The 17410-nt window shown below is 39.3% G+C and overlaps 1 protein-coding gene and 1 pseudogene across 1 annotated transcript; one reads left to right on the forward strand and one right to left on the reverse strand.

Moving 5' to 3' along the window:
- The first annotated feature begins 1379 nt into the window (after window positions 1-1379).
- LOC114461470 (tubulin beta chain-like) lies at window positions 1380-7791 on the forward strand (annotated as a pseudogene).
- Window positions 7792-13839: 6048 nt separating this feature from the next.
- Window positions 13840-15016, reverse strand: dctpp1 (dCTP pyrophosphatase 1). The gene has a single exon (XM_028460544.1). The coding sequence runs from the start codon at window positions 14885-14887 to the stop codon at window positions 14339-14341; it is 549 nt and encodes a 182-aa protein (XP_028316345.1). The 5' UTR covers window positions 14888-15016; the 3' UTR covers window positions 13840-14338.
- Between the last annotated feature and the right edge of the window lie 2394 nt (window positions 15017-17410).

Below are 17410 nucleotides of genomic sequence, written 5' to 3' on the forward strand. Positions count from 1 at the left end.
AGTTCTGCAATATTCCTAGGACGTCTTGCATGCACAGCTCTTTTAAGATCTACCCACAGATTTTCGATAATGTTTAAGTCGGGAGACTGTGAAGGCCATTCCAAAACCTTCAGCTTGCGTTTCTTGAAGTAGTCCATGGTGGATTTGGAGGTATGTTTAGGATCATTATCCTGTTGTAGAAGCCATCCTCTTTTCAGCTTTAGCTTTTTTACAGATGCTGTGATATTTGCCTCCAGAATTTGCTGGTATTTAATTGAATCCATTCTTCCCTCCACCCGAGCAATGTTTCCTGTCCCACTGGCAGCAACACAACCCCAAAGCATGATGGATCCACCCCCATATTTAACAGTTGGCAAGGTGTTCTTTTCATGAAATGCTGCTCCTTTTTTTCTCCAAACATACCTTTGCTTATTGTGGCCAAAGAGTTCTATTTTAACTTCATCAGTCCACAGCACTTGTTTCCAAAAGTCATCAGGCTTCTGTAGATGTTCTGTTGCATATTTTTGACGTTGTATTTTATGATGAGGTCATAGATAAGGTTTTTTTCTACAGACTCTTCCATGAAGGTCTTGTTTGTGCAAGTATCGGCGCACAGTGGAAGGGTGCACCACCACTCCTGAGTCTGCTAAATCTTCCTGGAGGTCTTTTGAAGTCAAATGTGGGTTTTGGTTTACCTTTCTGACCAGACTACGAGCTGTTCTCTCCGAGAGTTTCCTTGGTCTTCCAGATCTCTTCTAGACCTCCACAGTTCCCCTCACCTGCCATCTCTTAATTATGCCTCGCACTGTGGAAACTGCAAGCTGAAAACGCTTTGATATCTTCTTGTAGCCCTCCCCGGCATTGTGGGCATCAATTACTTTCATTTTTTCTGTCTTACACAGCTTCTTAGAGGAACCCATGGTTGCTGAGTGTTTGTACAAGGTTTGTGGAGTCGCCGTATTTAAGAAACCCTCAAATTGGCACCAACTGGCACTCCCTAAGGACAATTGTTGACACATGCTTCAGGACCAATGAGCTGGTAGAGGACTGAGCTTGTAAAAAGAATCTGACACTTTGAAACTCTCAGGGTGCCCCGACTTTTGCACATGCCAAAATTATGTTTTTAATTTTTGTAATTTTGTTCAATTTATAAAATAAAATGTAACTATACATTAATGTTTCCTGACAATATTGTCTTTTTTTCCCATATACCAGAGAGACAGTAAATATGAATATAACTTTTTAAATATATAAAATATGCTGTTTTTAAAGGGGTGCCCTGACTTTCGCACACAACTGTAGCATGTGGTACAATAATACAATATTTTATAGACCTATATGTCTAATAATTTTGTGCTTAAGTATGCTTTATGATGTCATTAAATGGAGCTTCATAAAACAGCTCAATGTTGACAGGTAGTCGTGGTAACTCAATGCAAAATCTACATAAAAAAAGAATCTCCAGGAGTGACACAACAAAGACTGTCAGAATCCACCAAGGTTGGTCCAATATCCTACAGTGAACAAACTTTTTAACCAAAGTGAGTATCTTGTAACTTTGTACACTTTAAAGACTAATTCAGTGACATTCCTGAATCAAGTTAGTCAATACTGCTTGTTTCATAATATTGTAAATTTATTTACCTATGCAGAGATAATCCTATGTGAATGAGCTGATATTGTAAAGCACTTTCTAACTACTTTGTCATAAAAACATTTAAATAATTACTATTTAGTCAGAACTGCATACAATTTTGGGCGCGCAGTGGCCTAGTGGTTAGAGGGTTAGACACTTGGGTTCTTTCTGTGTGGAGTTTCTCCTCGTGCTTTCATGGGTTTTTTCAGGGTTCTACAACTTTCTCCCACAATCCAAAAACATGACTATTAGGTTGATTAGAGTCTCTAAATTGCCCATTGGGTGTGAATGTAAGTGTTAGTGGTTGTCTGTTGTCTCAGTGCTATGAATGTTGCTGATAGCAGTAGTCAAAACATAGCAAAGCCTCCTCAGGCCGATACCTTGCTGTGTACTATCAGTGTGTTGTGGTATCTGGCCTGCTTAGGGCAGTCTGACTAGAAGCGACCAGGACCAGTCCTGTAATTACATATCAACTAGCAGCATTATTTAAACTGTAACCATTCCTTTTGTATAGAAAGGACAAAGTCAGAAAGCAGGAGGAGAGAGAAAGGAGTTACACACAATCAGTCAGAGAGGACACACTTTGATTTGGTTATGTTATGGAAATGTAATAATACATTTAATGTGGACATCTGTTGATTTGTCTTCATTTTGGTAAATAATCCTTGAAGCTTTGATTGGTAGTAACAGCATTTCTGACATTTTCTGTATTCCTCCGCCAACCGTTTGAAACAAGTGAAGAAAATTAGTGTCATTTAAAAGGTGAAAGTTATATTGATGCAGATATTCAGCTCTTTTTCTTCAACTCTTTTTTTTCAGCTCTTCTTTTAAAGCTATTTTGAAAAACTACAAACATGAGAGAGATCGTTCACCTACAGGCTGGACAGTGCGGCAACCAAATTGGAGCCAAGGTAAGAAAACCAGGCAAAGATAGAAAGGTCTAGAAGCCACTGGCACCTGCAGAATGTATGTGATTAAAAGCTTGATTTAATGCATATAAGCGGGTCAATGTAAAGCTGCACAGGGCTATAGGGAAGTTATTTCAGTGAAAGCTCACGACAAACATATACTAATATATTAAATGAAGTGGGTGTGTAGTGTTGGGTAAGACTGTCGCCAACTTGTCAATCTCAATCATGAGTTAAAGTCTTTAGTTAACTAGTTTTGTTACTAATTTGCTAGTGAAGGTCGAAATGCTCACTAGTAAACTAGCGCAAGTTTTTTTTAACCTCACTAGTAAACGTGATGGATAAAAGTATGATATTTACAAGTTGACTAGTGAACTAGTGCTAATGAGTAGGGAGGATTTTAAAATCCTTGGTTCTCATGTTTCATTTTGGACTGAGCCAATAGGAAGCCTCAGTGCATGCTCTCCCCACCTAAAAAATTCTGGTGATTAAAGTAACTGGGATAGCTTAGCTTGCATTTTTTACATCACATCAAATTTAAGGTTGTACCAGCTGCTTAGTGCTGGTCAAATAGTGGATTTATAATCCAACACCGTTGCCTGCATGGTAATTTGGTAACACTTTACTTGAAGTTGTATATATTACACTGTCATTAATATGACATGACACCTGTCATTAACATGAATAAGGTGTCATGGAGGCTATCATTAAGTTTTGTTTGTTACCCTAACCTTAACCCTACCTAACACCACTACATCCCTCCACCTAACCCAAAAAATGCCAACCTAGATCCAAAGGTGTCATAATTTATCATAACTTAATGACAGCCTTCATGACACCTTAGTCATGCTAGTGATAGATAACGAGACCATTATGTCAGCCTTATGTATAAAACTTTAAAGTCCGTGTAAAGCAGAAATAACTTTGTGTCATGAGTTTGTCACACCACAAAAACATGTGACATTGACCACTGATTCACATTTGAAAGATAAAAAAAATAGCTAAGTATGTAAAATTAGGTCTCAAATAAAAAAAACAAGCACTTCTCTCTGTCTGAAACACTGGGGGAATGTCAGTTAGAGGCGTTGGAACCACGCCCACGTGTGAGAAGGGCACCGCCTCCGTGTACTGTGTCAGAGAGAGCAGTGTGAAAGCGGCTCCGTCGTCGATAGTGCTTCTCCCATTGGTTTTCCAAAAGTTGCTTAGATTGGGCCAAACAAGGTGTCCAGCAGAAAGGTCTGCTTCGCCTGAGTTCAAATATGTGCATCTCCCCCAAGTATAGTCAGAAACTGCGCCCGCTAGAGGCAAAACAATCGCGGTGCACAAACGTGCTCATTTCATGGAAAAATGTGGCACTAGTAGCGGACACGTTTTATTCCCCGAGTCCAAATATGTGGTTGTTTTCAGCAAGAGGCTGAACCTTAACCCACTGGAAGTAGGTGTGCTTCAGCAGCAGGGTCGGGTTTATGCTAATGATGCTCCGTTAAATAACGCGACTAAGATTTCTGACTCGCTCATTAAATTCTGAACACAGAAATTTAAGACAGTCTGTGAAAACTAGCTCCACTATACATTATTAATGGTTGAGTGGCTTTTTACATGTTTTTAAGGAATACATTTATAACCTATTAAATGTGTTTAGAAGAAAATGGATGAATTTGCTTTACACAGACTTTAAGTAAAGTGTTGCAAGGATTTTAACTGTCAGCATCCATCTTAAAGCAGTCAGCTATTTGTTTCTACCAGGAATCAACATGGCTTAAATAAGAATGTCAATGTTGGTATTTGTGTTGTGTCCTTTTTGTGATACATACTTGACCAAAATTTTAATTATAAATCAAAGCAACATACAACATGAGCAGTTAGGGTTAAGGGACTTGCTCAACATCCTACAGTGATGGCCTAGGTTGGATGGCACCCATGATGGTGTGTAAGGCAATAGTATATAGTGCAATAAGTCACTATATGTTCTTTACCTCTCATAAAAAGCTGTGATAGGCTTTATCATCCTGTGACAATAAATAGCATAAGTGAGAAAAGAAGACAAATAAATCACCTCACTCTGTCCCTTTGTCCCATCATCCTGTCTGTAGTTCTGGGAAGTTATTAGTGACGAACATGGTATCGACCCAACAGGGACGTATTACGGGGACAACCACCTACAGCTGGAACGCATCAATGTTTATTACAATGAGGCTTCAGGTCAGTAATAGTCACTTTCCTAAAAAGTTAGTGTAGAGCATTCTTTGTCTATTGATCTTAAAATGAGTGCTTTTGAGTTCCAGGTGGAAAGTATTGTGCCCAGGACCGTCTTAGTGGATCTGGAACCTGGAACAATGGACTCTGTGCGCTCCGGGCCCTTCGGACAAATCTTCAGACCTGATAACTTCGTCTTTGGTAAAAACACAAGCTACCATCAGTAAATATGACCCTGAAACAGTTGGCCCTTGTAACACAAAAATTATTTAACTTAAGAGTGCAGATCAAAGAGCAGCTAAATAGGATTAGGATGCTTTCTGGTTGCAGCACATAAGTTCTGCAGCAAATAGAACTTTAATGTAATTAAATAAAACATGTACAGTAAGTGGCGATATGCACCTATTCAAGTTGGTTACAACACACCAATAACCAAGAAGAAGAAGAAGACAGAAGATATCATAGGGCACAGGCCAAAAGTGAAGTGGCGCAAAGCTGCACATAGTAGAGAGTGGGGAACAGTTATGGGCACAAGCTCAAGCTTTATACCCCTGTCACTGGCCACCTTTGATGAGGATGACTAATGTTCAAAAGGCCAAAACACCCCCTGCTTCAAAAGAACACTACTGATGATGTGTCCTAATTTACATCCTTCTCTATTTGACGCACAGCTCCACACCACTCACACTCACTAAGATCTGAAATAAAGGGTAGTAAACCACGTGCGCCCATAAATCCTTTGGTGGTGCTGTTTCCTCACCTGCTGTTGGAAATTCACTAACATTTCGGTACTAATAAAACAAGTGCGCATATAGACGTGGGCGGAGACCGCCCTATTTAAATGAACATTTTGCTCGTTTCAACATGGAGAGGTGAGTGCACAGGAATAACAACTCCCTAATTTTTTAACATTATGCCATCGCTGCGTAAAATTGCGCAGCTGGATATGACAATGGAGCTCCGCGCACAGCATCCTCTCTGCAACGCAGCAAACATCGGACTCCACTGGGCTCCCTCATGTTCAAGCTGTTCAACACTTTAACACTGCATTTTATTTCAGTGGCTGTTATTACTGACTATTGCTTTATTAAATTTAATTTCTGATACTCGAAAGGATAAACTTAAGCACTTTTTTTCCATCTCTGCAGTGTTTTGTGTAAAACATTCAGTAGAATGATGATCTCAGGTGTGTGGAGTGTGTGTTTGCACCTGCTGATGAATCATACTATAATTGGTGCAGAAACAGTCACCGCAAACAGTCCAGGTTTGATGAATTTGCATTGCTTCCACTGCATTTCACCCTCCCATTTTTTTGCTCCCCTTGTGAGATCCGCCTAGTTTACATATTAATCAAAGGGAAAATGGATTGTGGGCGCAATGTGAAGCGCTGAACACACGCAGTTCTGATTCCCTGAGGTTTGTACACCTTATTAGGGCGTGAGTGACGTTTGCACACGTTTTAATACCCCTAAACCTTTAGTGAATCCGCCCCTCGAATAGTAAACCACATATGACTTCTATCTTTTGGCACAAAGAACGGTTTAACTTCAGGTACCGTCTTTAATGATTCCTAAGTTGCACCAAAAAAAAAAAAAATCACCATAATCAAGCCAGCAGGTCACCAAATATAAAGTACTTTTTCTCGTACAGTATATTTTGACTCACAACTTACCTAATACACTTTCAAAGTTACTGCCAAGTATTTGTAATTGAGAAATTATCTTGGAAAGTTCTTTCTTTGGTTTAGAGTAATGAACATTTCCTTCCAGGTCAGAGTGGAGCCGGTAACAACTGGGCAAAGGGTCACTACACCGAGGGAGCAGAGTTGGTGGATTCTGTTATGGATGTAGTGAGGAAAGAATCAGAGAACTGCGACTGCCTGCAGGGTTTCCAGCTCACTCACTCCCTGGGTGGCGGTACCGGCTCTGGTATGGGGACTCTGCTCCTCAGCAAGATTCGTGAGGAGTACCCCGATCGTGTCATGAACACCTTCAGTGTCGTTCCCTCGCCTAAGGTACAATTTATACCTTTTTGTGTAATCTTTTGCTCTGTCACAACCACACAACAACTTTTTATAACGATTGTGGTGATGCTTCTTTGAATTATTTTTATCAGTAGAGAATAAGTTGGTTGAGAAGGCATATTAATGGATTCCCAATTAGCGTTTTTAAATCCCTAACTTAGCACTTTTTTTGTCCAGGTGTCAGACACAGTTGTGGAGCCGTACAACGCCACACTGTCTGTCCATCAGCTGGTTGAGAACACAGACGAAACCTTCTGCATTGACAACGAAGCTTTGTATGACATTTGCTTCCGCACGCTCAAACTCCCCACGCCCAGTTATGGAGACCTCAATCATCTGGTGTCTGCTACCATGAGCGGTGTTACCACATGCCTTCGCTTCCCTGGCCAGCTCAACGCTGACCTCCGCAAACTGGCTGTCAACTTGGTCCCTTTCCCTCGTCTGCACTTCTTCATACCTGGCTATGCTCCTCTCACTAGCCGTGGCAGCCAGCAGTACCGCGCACTCACTGTGCCCGAGCTCACCCAGCAGATGTTCAGTGCTAAGAACATGATGGCCGCCTGCGACCCTCGCCACGGCCGCTACCTCACTGCTGCCGCTTTGTTTCGCGGTCGCATGTCCATGAAGGAGGTGGACGAGCAGATGCTGAACGTGCAGAACAAAACAGCAGCTACTTTGTAGAATGGATCCCCAACAACGTCAAGACGGCCGTTTGCGACATCCCCACGTGGGCTCAAGATGTCGGCCACCTTCATCGGAAACAGCACCGCCGTCCAGGAGGTGTTTAAGCGCATTTCCGAGCAGTTCACTGCCATGTACCGCCGTAAAGCCTTCCTGCACTGGTACACCGGCGAGGGCATGGATGAGATGGAGTTCACAGAGGCAGCGAGCAACATGAATGACCTGGTGTCCGAGTACCAGCAGTACCAGGACGCCACAGCCGAGGAAGATGAGAATGAGGAGGAGGAGGGAGAAGAGGAGATGGAGTGACTCTGAGATCGCTTGTCATTACTTCGATGCCCTATCAGAAATAAATTCATCTTTCAGTTTATCGTCTCACTTATTTCTGTTTATCCTTCTGTTCTTCAAAGTCCTAATTCAGATACTGGTTACTTATTAGAGTAAAGCTTAATCTGCACAACAATATTTGTCCTGTCTGCTTTAATTTGCAACACCAGATTATTAACTACTGAGGACCACACACTACACGACTGTTAGAATCAACTGAGGTCAACCTATGTGATTAAACTCTCAAGCCCTTGCTTGTGTGTCACTCTCAATGCAGAGGCAGAGACTTGGTGATTTTGCTGGTTTTCATCATAATTTAATATAAACCACAACCACAACCCCGCTAGTGCTCAAAAAGTTTTCATTTAAGTTTTTTCAAACTCATTCGATGAAATAAAATTCTTAATATAATGTACATATTATTATATTAACCAATGACATTTGTCATTAGCATGAAGAAAGTCAAATGGAGGCTGTCATTAAGTTTTGTTTGTTATCCTAACCTTAACCCTACCTAACCCCACTACATCCCTCCACCTAACCCAAAAATTGACAACCTAGATCCAAAGGTGTCATAATTTATCAAACACTTAATGACAGCCTTCATGACACCTTATTCATGACAGATAATGAGAGCATTATGTAAGCCTTATGAAGAAAATTTTAAAGACCGTGTAAAGCAGAAATGACTTTGTGTTATGAGTTTGTCACACATGAAATGTGGCACTAGTAGCGGACACGTTTTATTCCCAGAGTCCAAATATGTGGTTTGTTTTCGGCTAGGGGTCGAACTGCACCCACTGGAAGTTAGGTGTGCTTCAGCAGCAGGGTCGGGTTTATGCTAATGGTGGCTCCGTTAAGTAACTTGGTTATGATTTCTGACTCGCCCGTTAAATCCTGAACACAGAATGTTAAGGGAGTCTGTGAAAACTAGCTCCACTATTACATTATTAATGGTTGAGTGGCTTTTTACATGTTTGAACAAATACATTTATAACCTATTTAATGTGTTTAGAGGAAAATGGCTGAATTTGCTTTACACAGACTTTAAGTAAAGTGTCGCAGGAGTTTTAACTGTCAGCATCCATCTTAAAGCAGTCAGCTATTTGTTTCTACCAGGAATCAACATGGCTTAAATAAGAATGTCAATGTTGGTATTTGTGTTGTGTCCTTTTTGTGATGCATACTTGACCAAAATTTAAATTATAAATCAAAGCAACATACAACATGAGCAGTTAGGGTTAATGGACTTGCTCAACATCCCACAGTGATGGCCTAGGTTGGATGGCACCCATGATGGTATGTATGTTCACATACACCTGTGGAAGGTTGTGTGTGCAGGATGACAGGCAGAACTAAGCCTGTTACAGCCAGGAGGAACTTGTGTAAAACACATCACAACTGAAAACGATATCATTTACAGAAAAACTGGGCAGTTTGTGAGAATAACAAGGCTTTAGGCTACAAATGAATTGAATTTCATGTTTTTAGGGCAAAAGGTGTGCCCAGGAGGACGAGAGAAAAACCATGGATTTTAAGCAGTGGACTGACAATTTTTAAATGAAAACAACCCTGTAGATTTGTGGGATTATGTCCACTTCAGTCTTGATAAATCAAAAACTGCTAAACCTTTAACTAAAAATGTAATATTGTCAGCAGATAAACACATATCTACTACTTTTGAGAAAATTAGGTGTCTGTGTTCAATATTTTGGAAGTTATGACAATTTGTTTGCAGATTTTTGAGGATTAAAACGAGGCCTGCTACACTAAGTTAACAACTCAAATTTTCTGAAAATTTGGTGGTTGTGCTTGAAGCTTCATAGGTCAAAAACAGTTAAAGATAGAGAAAATGTGAAGATAGAAGTTAAAAAACAACAGATTTGGGAAAGTTTTAGAATTTGAATGGATTAAATTTGTTGAAGAATGGCTGAACAGTGGAACTTCAAATTTGGAGGGTTGAAAGTTGAAGTTTCTCAAAGGTGGATGGGAAAATGAAAAGTGAAAAAGTTAAATATTTTAAAAAGTTAAAAAGTTGAAACATAGCAGAAGAGAGAAAAATTAGCTGAATGTTTTGACACTAAACTTGTTAAAATCGGTTGAAAACTGTTGGAGTTATTTGCACTGGCGGATAATTAGTGAGGATACCAATGAATTCTCACTAATTATTTAATATAGCCTCCATACTCTCCCAACAAGATATATCTCATGACATGGCAGCGCATCCATTGTTTGTGTTGGAAACACAGAAACACGGAGAAAAAGACAACAACTCAGAACAGCCTCAGTGAGGAGCATCCACAAAGCCAGTCCTTCCTTTTGTATCATTCACTGTAGAAAATACAAACAATCTTCTGACCTTACCTTTGCTGAAGGTCTGGTAACTCAGGTGTTGGTCTCCCATCTTTTAAAAGCTGTTGTTTTTCCTTCAAAGAAAGTTTCTCTATCGTCTCTAGCGCTGTCATCCTTCCTGTAGTGTTATCCCGCTTTTAGCTAGAGAACGTATAACAGCAGTGGTCACGTGATAACAATTCACTAATGCACTGTGAACTTGAGTATAGCATTTAGCATAGCGCAGTTAACTCCAAAGGCAGCGTAGAGAGCTGCCTTTTTACGTAAATGGTTTTCATCTTGGGGAACTGACTGCACATGTGCAAACAAAAACACGCTATGGGAACAGAGGCAGAGCAGCAATGTGCTTTTGGGAAGGGGTGTGGCCTCCTCCTGCCTGACAGTGGTTAAGAAATAGCGATGATTAGCAATTTGGGCTATGAAAAGCACAAAATGCAGACACTTTCAAACTTATAGGTACTGTTGGCTATCGGAAATTGAAAAATAAAGCATTCATAATTATATTATAATTAAAACAAATAATCAAAATATCAATTCACCCTTGGGTAGGCACTGCCTGCCTTGCCTACCCTGACTGCACGTCACTGGATATTAGGATGTGTTTTTAGCAGAAACCACAATTGTTTTGTACCATAAACTCTACTTTGTCACCATGCAGCAGTAAAAGAGACAGACTGCAGCCCTGTGGTCAGGAGGGACGATTACACATCATCAATCAAAACCATGTCACATGGAGGGCACCACTGTGGCAGCATGGAAGTCCACTTTAGGGGAACTTAAATTGAAGCTGGATGTGAGCTTCTGCAGGAGATGATCAAAAATGCTTGTTATTTTTCCCTTGCTGTTTTTTTTTTAAAATTCTGATATGCTAAGCAGATAGCCACCTTTGTGTAGTTTGTTATTGTTTCTCCTGTTAAAGGATTTGCCTTTCTATATTCACTCACAGTATGGAAGCCATGAGTATAAACTATATATGTATACTGTAATATGGCTCTCAGCCAGAAGGTTTTTCATTTTTTTAGAAGAAGCCTTTCTCTAGTTGTCTCTGGTTTAATATAATGACACATGCCAAAAACACACACGTCAGATTAGTCTTGAAATGACTGCCAGTGATTATCTGTCTCTGTGCATCAGAGCTGTAAGTTACAGGCAACTGGTGCATGATGGATAGATTCACTGAATGGGGGAAAGCTTCAATTCATGAAAGAAATGTTTCATATTGGATTAATACATTTAGCAGCAAGTTTTTCAGCATAATAGTAAAAATTGTAAAATTAGGAATTGGGGTTGGGATTCACTAAGTCTTCATCCCACTACTTTTTGAGCAAACATATTATTGCAATTATAAATGTACACGGATTGTATATATTATTTTGAAAGGCTTTGATTGTTTTCGCTGTTGGAGGTTCTTTGTTGTACACATTGTTGAAATGAATTAAATGGAATGAACTGTACACACATTTGTTCTTGCATTTGTGCTTCAGACTAAATTATGGCAGCATCATTGTGTGTGTGTGTGCGTGTGTGTGTGTGTGTGTTCTATGCAAAGTGATAGTGTGGGCTGAAAATGTCTATACTGGACTCATCTCTGACAGCTTTAATTGTGGCTTACACACATCTACACAGTGGATATAAGGACAGGCAGAGGAAAAACCCATATAGGAAGACTAAAATGAAGATATTGACACATGATTACACACTGGCACGTCAAATGTAATGAATATACGCAGAGATAAATCAGACAATTTGTTCATTCTCCCTTACAAAAAAAAACAGTTTGGTATCTCCTTAAGTAAACATTGGCTGGTAGAAAGAATCATCCCAGTGAAGCATTGCTGTTTTTCTTTGCAATCTGGGGATGACTCATACATCAGAGCCAATGCAACGATTTACTGCAGAGAGGAGGATCCGTCTCCAAACACATCCAATAAAATATCAACCATTTTCTCCTCTGCAATTTGCCAAACGCTTGAATCTTTCACTCACGAATGCCTTTTACGTCTTAAATCTTTACAGACAGGAATTAGAAAGCAAATCCTGCTCAACATCACATCTTTGTTTCCCACCCACTAATTCCTGCAGATTTAAATGAGAGATACACCATTAGCATGTAGCGCTGATCAACTGCTTACAACTAATTAGTCAGACTGTGGCTTAGTTCCATCCAGATGTGGCCACGGGCAAAATGGATGATGGATCACATGACTGTGTGACATGATTGAAAGAATAGGAAGGACGGGACTCCCTGGGTTAACATATACTGTATGCAGTGTGCAAAACAGTGATAGATGCAGTTTTTGATTTGACGAGGAAAGCCAACATTATTCTCCATCACAAATCAAAAACCAATCGAGAATCAACATTAAAAAAAAGGTTTACCAGGGAAAAGGAAAAAGCTAAAAGTTTCTGGACCTGCTTCATTTTCTCTATAAAATATATTTATCTACAGCTTTTGGAAACAGATGCATTCACAATCAAAACCATGGCTTTTAGTTAATGATAGACCCATACATCGGCCGATTTTTGCGTTTTTCACGTTTATCGGCATTAGCCGATGCGAGCTGCTGCGCTCATCGATCCGCATTATTTACAGAGAGCAGAAATATTTTTAGCTTGTTCTTGTTCTACATCACCTGTTTTCAATATTTGTTAAATATTTTGTACTTGTTCTTGTTCTAAATCACCTTTTTTAAGTTCAATAATGTTCCTTTTTTTAAAAAAAAAAACTCGTACCATTTGTTATCATTGTGTAATTTTTATGATGTAAATTGAAGGAGCAAAACTAGGATCGGCTCCAAATATCGGCTCACGAAAATCAGCAGTCCGTATCGGTCATCGGCTAATGAAAAAATAATCATTACCAGCATAGGTCCTAAAAAATCCATATCGATCTATCCCTATTTTTAGTTACAATATATCTACTTTTATTTATATATCATTTAGTTACTTTTTCAGCATTCTGAAGATGATCTGATTCCAAGTTATCTTAAAATGTGTAATTATGTTGCAGTCTCATTTTTCAGATCCTTGTTTTTAAACAGTGATCACTTCATTTGATACGTTTGAGTAGAAAAAAATATCACTTTACAGATTAAAAGTTAAATTGTTAGTTTATAAAAAACAGTTCATTGTTAATTTTGGCTCCGCAGTAAATCAAGACTGACCTGAAATGATATTAAGGCCAAAAAGCCTGATAATATGGATGCAGTAATGCAGGCATAACTAATAGTAATAGTTTCAAAGAGTTTTGAATGAATTAAGAGTATGGAGTTAATTTTTCTTAGATATTGTGAACACCTGGGACCTTTCTGTTCGCTTGATCATTCCACTTTCACTATTTTTCCCCACTAAATCAAAACAACTTTAGATTTGTAAATAGACAATATCTAAATGGATCTGATAACATTTGCATCCCTGTTGTCTCCCTCTAATCAGGTGTTCTTCTCCAGCAACCCCTGCACCTCATTAAAGGATGAATTAAAAATGCATTATATCAAACATAAAGGTTTAATGTATTCATGTTTCAGGTGTAGTTTACCAGGCTTGTGTATTGCAGATAGAATGTTGTATTAAAGTAGTTATTTTCAGCATCAAGAAACTTATATTATTCACTGGCTCTGGTCCAAGGATAACAAATGTTATAATGAAACTGACACCGAAAATCAATTTATCAACAATACAAAGCAATATTTCAAAACCCCAGCCTGCTAAGAGACCATAAGGTTGTTAAACGCCATTACATTCTTCCCTGTGCATGTAAAGTTGATTAAGTCAGTATTTGTCCCATTAATGCTGCAGCAAGTGTATTTTGAAAATGATTGTAAATGAATAAAAAATCAAAAAGACATGTTTGATTTTAAACAACTTTTAGTTTGAAAATAAAAGGAGCAGATGAGGAACTTTTTATAAAAACTATGAAAGCAGTAACTGCCAAATGCTGGCTATTTCCAACCAGAACAGCAATAACCATGTATATCAACTGTCACAATCGATTTGAAAATATAAAATATTGAAAATATGTGTTGTGTAAAACATCTTAAATGAAGCCTCACACTGAGGCTCTACTGACACTTTGTGCAGGGAATGATCCAATGGGACAGGACCAGTTTAAACATGTGGACAATGCCTCATTCATTTCCAGTGGCTTTGTGTAACGAAACCAACCCAAGCAGACTTTGACCGGGATTTGCATGAGGAGCATCAGCAGCAGTGTTAGAGTTCTTTAGGACCCAGCTCTCAGTCCTGGTACTCGGTGTACTTCTTGGCCGACCCGTGCACTTTGTTGGCGGGATACTTGAGCCTGTTCAGGGCCATTTTACGCAGCACCGCCTGCGGCAGGTCGACGCGACACTTCTCAGCCAGCTCCACCAGGTAGATCATGACGTCACTCAGTTCGTGGGCCAGCTGCTCCCGTTCAGGCTCGGTCCAGTCAGGCAGACCCTCGGCCACCTCCCCCCGCCACTGGAACAGCTCGGACACCTCACCAACCTCCCCGACCATGGCCAGCAGCAGGTTGCGGGGCTGGTGGAACTGGTTCCAGTCGCGCTCATCCGTAAACTCGGCCTGCATTCGTCGGATGTCCTCGATGGTGGGCTCCGGGGAGAAAGCGAACCTCTGTCGGGGGGCCGGACCACCGTTCAGCAGCTTGGAGCGGGAAGGATCCTCTGCTGCTGCTCTGCCACACGGATGTGAGTGAGATGTGGATGAATCTTCACTGCTGCCGTTCACGGAGACCGAGGACATGTCTCCATGTGACCCTGGTGCTGCCTTCCCGTTGGTTGCCATCACGGTGGAAGGAATTCACAGCGTTACAATCGCTAAACAGTCAGGAACACAACACTCTGCTGCTGGTTACATGTGGAGAAGTCCCGCCAGTTTACGGAAGAGGAAATGGCGTACACGAAACCGGAAACTTAAACATTCCGAGCTGGATCTTGTAGTTTTTACCTCGCTTGATGTGGCGCATAGGTCATGACGTCTGTATGCTTTTCCAACTACAGCTCCCATGTGCCCTAGCGCTGTAAATGTCATGGCTGCGTCCTGTTCAACAACACTTCACACCATGAAACAAATGTCACTTTTGTCTCCAAACATGTTGTGTTTGATTAGACGAGCGAGTCCGACGAAGGCACAATATTCCACTCAACTGCAACAAAGTGTCCAAAGGTAAGAGCTGCTTTCTGACGTCAGCATAACACCGTTAGTTACGTGTGTAACGTGACCTAATGAACATCAAACAGCACCGCTCTACTACAAGATAATACACTTTTATTCTTACTGTTCAGGATAAATTAATTTTGCCATTACATTCACTAGTAAGAGTTAAACAAACGAGTTACAAACTATATTTGCTTGCTTTTAAACAGCCCTGACTTGCTTTGGTTCCACTTAATCTCTACTTGTATCTGGAAACTATGGAGGATTATTTGTTTATTTATAATAATACCTACAGATACAGTATATTCCATAAATAAAGAATTCAATACCTAAATACATAACATGCCATAAGTAAATAAAATAATATAGTGATGTCCCGATACAAATTTCTCATTTCCGATATGATACCGATATTGCAGCCGTGCGTATCGGCCGATATCGATCTGATATCGGCATGAATCATACATACTTTTGAATTTTCTCTCTCTCTCTCTCTCTCTCTCTCTCTCTCTCTCTCTCTCTCTCTCTCTCTCTCTCTCTCTCTCTCTTTTCTCTCTTAATATAAAAATATAATATTACTTATTTTGTAGTGTGGAATGTTAGAAAAGACTTGATCAAGTGATGTTACTCAGAGAACAATAGTCAGCAACAGTAGGTATGAGGAAAAACTGACCCATTTATTATTAACCAAATGGTTACATAAATGTTAACCATCAACATAATATTGACAGTATTCTACAATTAGATAAAATAAATAAAAAATGAATTGAAAAAAAATTAGGAAAATCTGGAAATTTGAATCCGATATTGTTTTCAGGCTAATATCGGACCGATATTTATATCAGATCGGGACACCCCTAATTTAATATCTAAATATATGCCATTAATGTTACTTATTTATTAATACTTGTGGCAGAGTTGGTCCTCCATAGGATTTCCATTAGAATTAGGAAATGTGGCCTCCATGTATAAACACTTAGTATTACTTATATAGTAGACCTGAGTAATATGTATATATTTTTATTTAAGGCTATATAGACAATGAAAATATCATCTGCAAGGATATTAATTTATTTTGAATCTTATGTTGCTTAAGTCACTACTAGTTATTTCACAGCTACATTCAGATGGCAGGTCTTAATGCACAGTTTAGTTTTATTTTAATTCTATTTGCAAACTAGGGCGCACAAATGATAAAACCGCTTGTTTTACAGCCTATAATCTGCAGCCCATTTGAGATTAAACTGGTCCGTGTTTTGCTCCTGAACTAAAATTATTTTGACATCATATAACAAATATGCGCTGTTGTTCTCAAAGAGCTCTGACAATCGTTTATGCGCTGGCTCTCTTTTGTTCTCAGCTCTGAGGACTGAATGTTTCCATGCTGTCCAATACGTTCCACCCTCGACAATACCATTAAAAAGTCATAATCAGTCATATTTTTTCCCGTGTTTTGTGCAGCTAATCTCAGTATTCCTCAATTTTATCAATTTCTAAACCAATTGCATTGTATATAAAAATTACAAACTCACTTGCTTCAAAAGTATTAAGAAAAACAAAACAAAAAAACATTTATTTACGTTACTTTGTAACAGATTTCTAGATGTTTATACGCGGTACCAATATGAACAGAATAGATGAAGGGTGCTGGTAATCAAACGAGGATTGTAAAATTAAACTGTAGTTCAAAGATCTCGAGCAGCTGCACACAGATAAATATTTAGTTAATATAAAATCAAAAACACCAATTTTGTTTGTCTTTCAGCTCTTTTTGTTGGTTTAGGAGTGGCTTATTCCAGGGGTTCCCAAACTGTTCAGTCATGTATTCTTTCAGACATTTAACCTGAAGCCATGTACCCCCTACTGCTGCACATTTAAAAACATAATGATGTAATGCCATATATAATGTAGCCCTAATGTGAATTTTACCTATCCTGTTGAGGAATGATATATAATAATAATAATAATAACTAGAATATTTGCATTTCCTGAAGAAAATGCAAGTGAGGATGCAGGTGCTGGCCCTGTGTAGCTTATCATTGGCATTAGCATTAACTTAGTAATAACATTAACCTAGCATCAACATTAACAATAGCATTAGCCTAGCACCACCATTAGCCTAGCATTAAAATTGACCTAGTATTAGCTTTA

The sequence above is a fragment of the Gouania willdenowi genome, chromosome 1 (genome assembly GCF_900634775.1).
Source record: "Gouania willdenowi chromosome 1, fGouWil2.1, whole genome shotgun sequence".
Classification (NCBI taxonomy): domain Eukaryota; kingdom Metazoa; phylum Chordata; class Actinopteri; order Blenniiformes; family Gobiesocidae; genus Gouania; species Gouania willdenowi.

Coding starts and splice junctions, on each gene's coding strand:
- dctpp1 (XM_028460544.1), bottom strand. CDS start 14,887: ATGGCAACCAACGGGAAGGCAGCACCAGGGTCACATGGAGACATGTCC.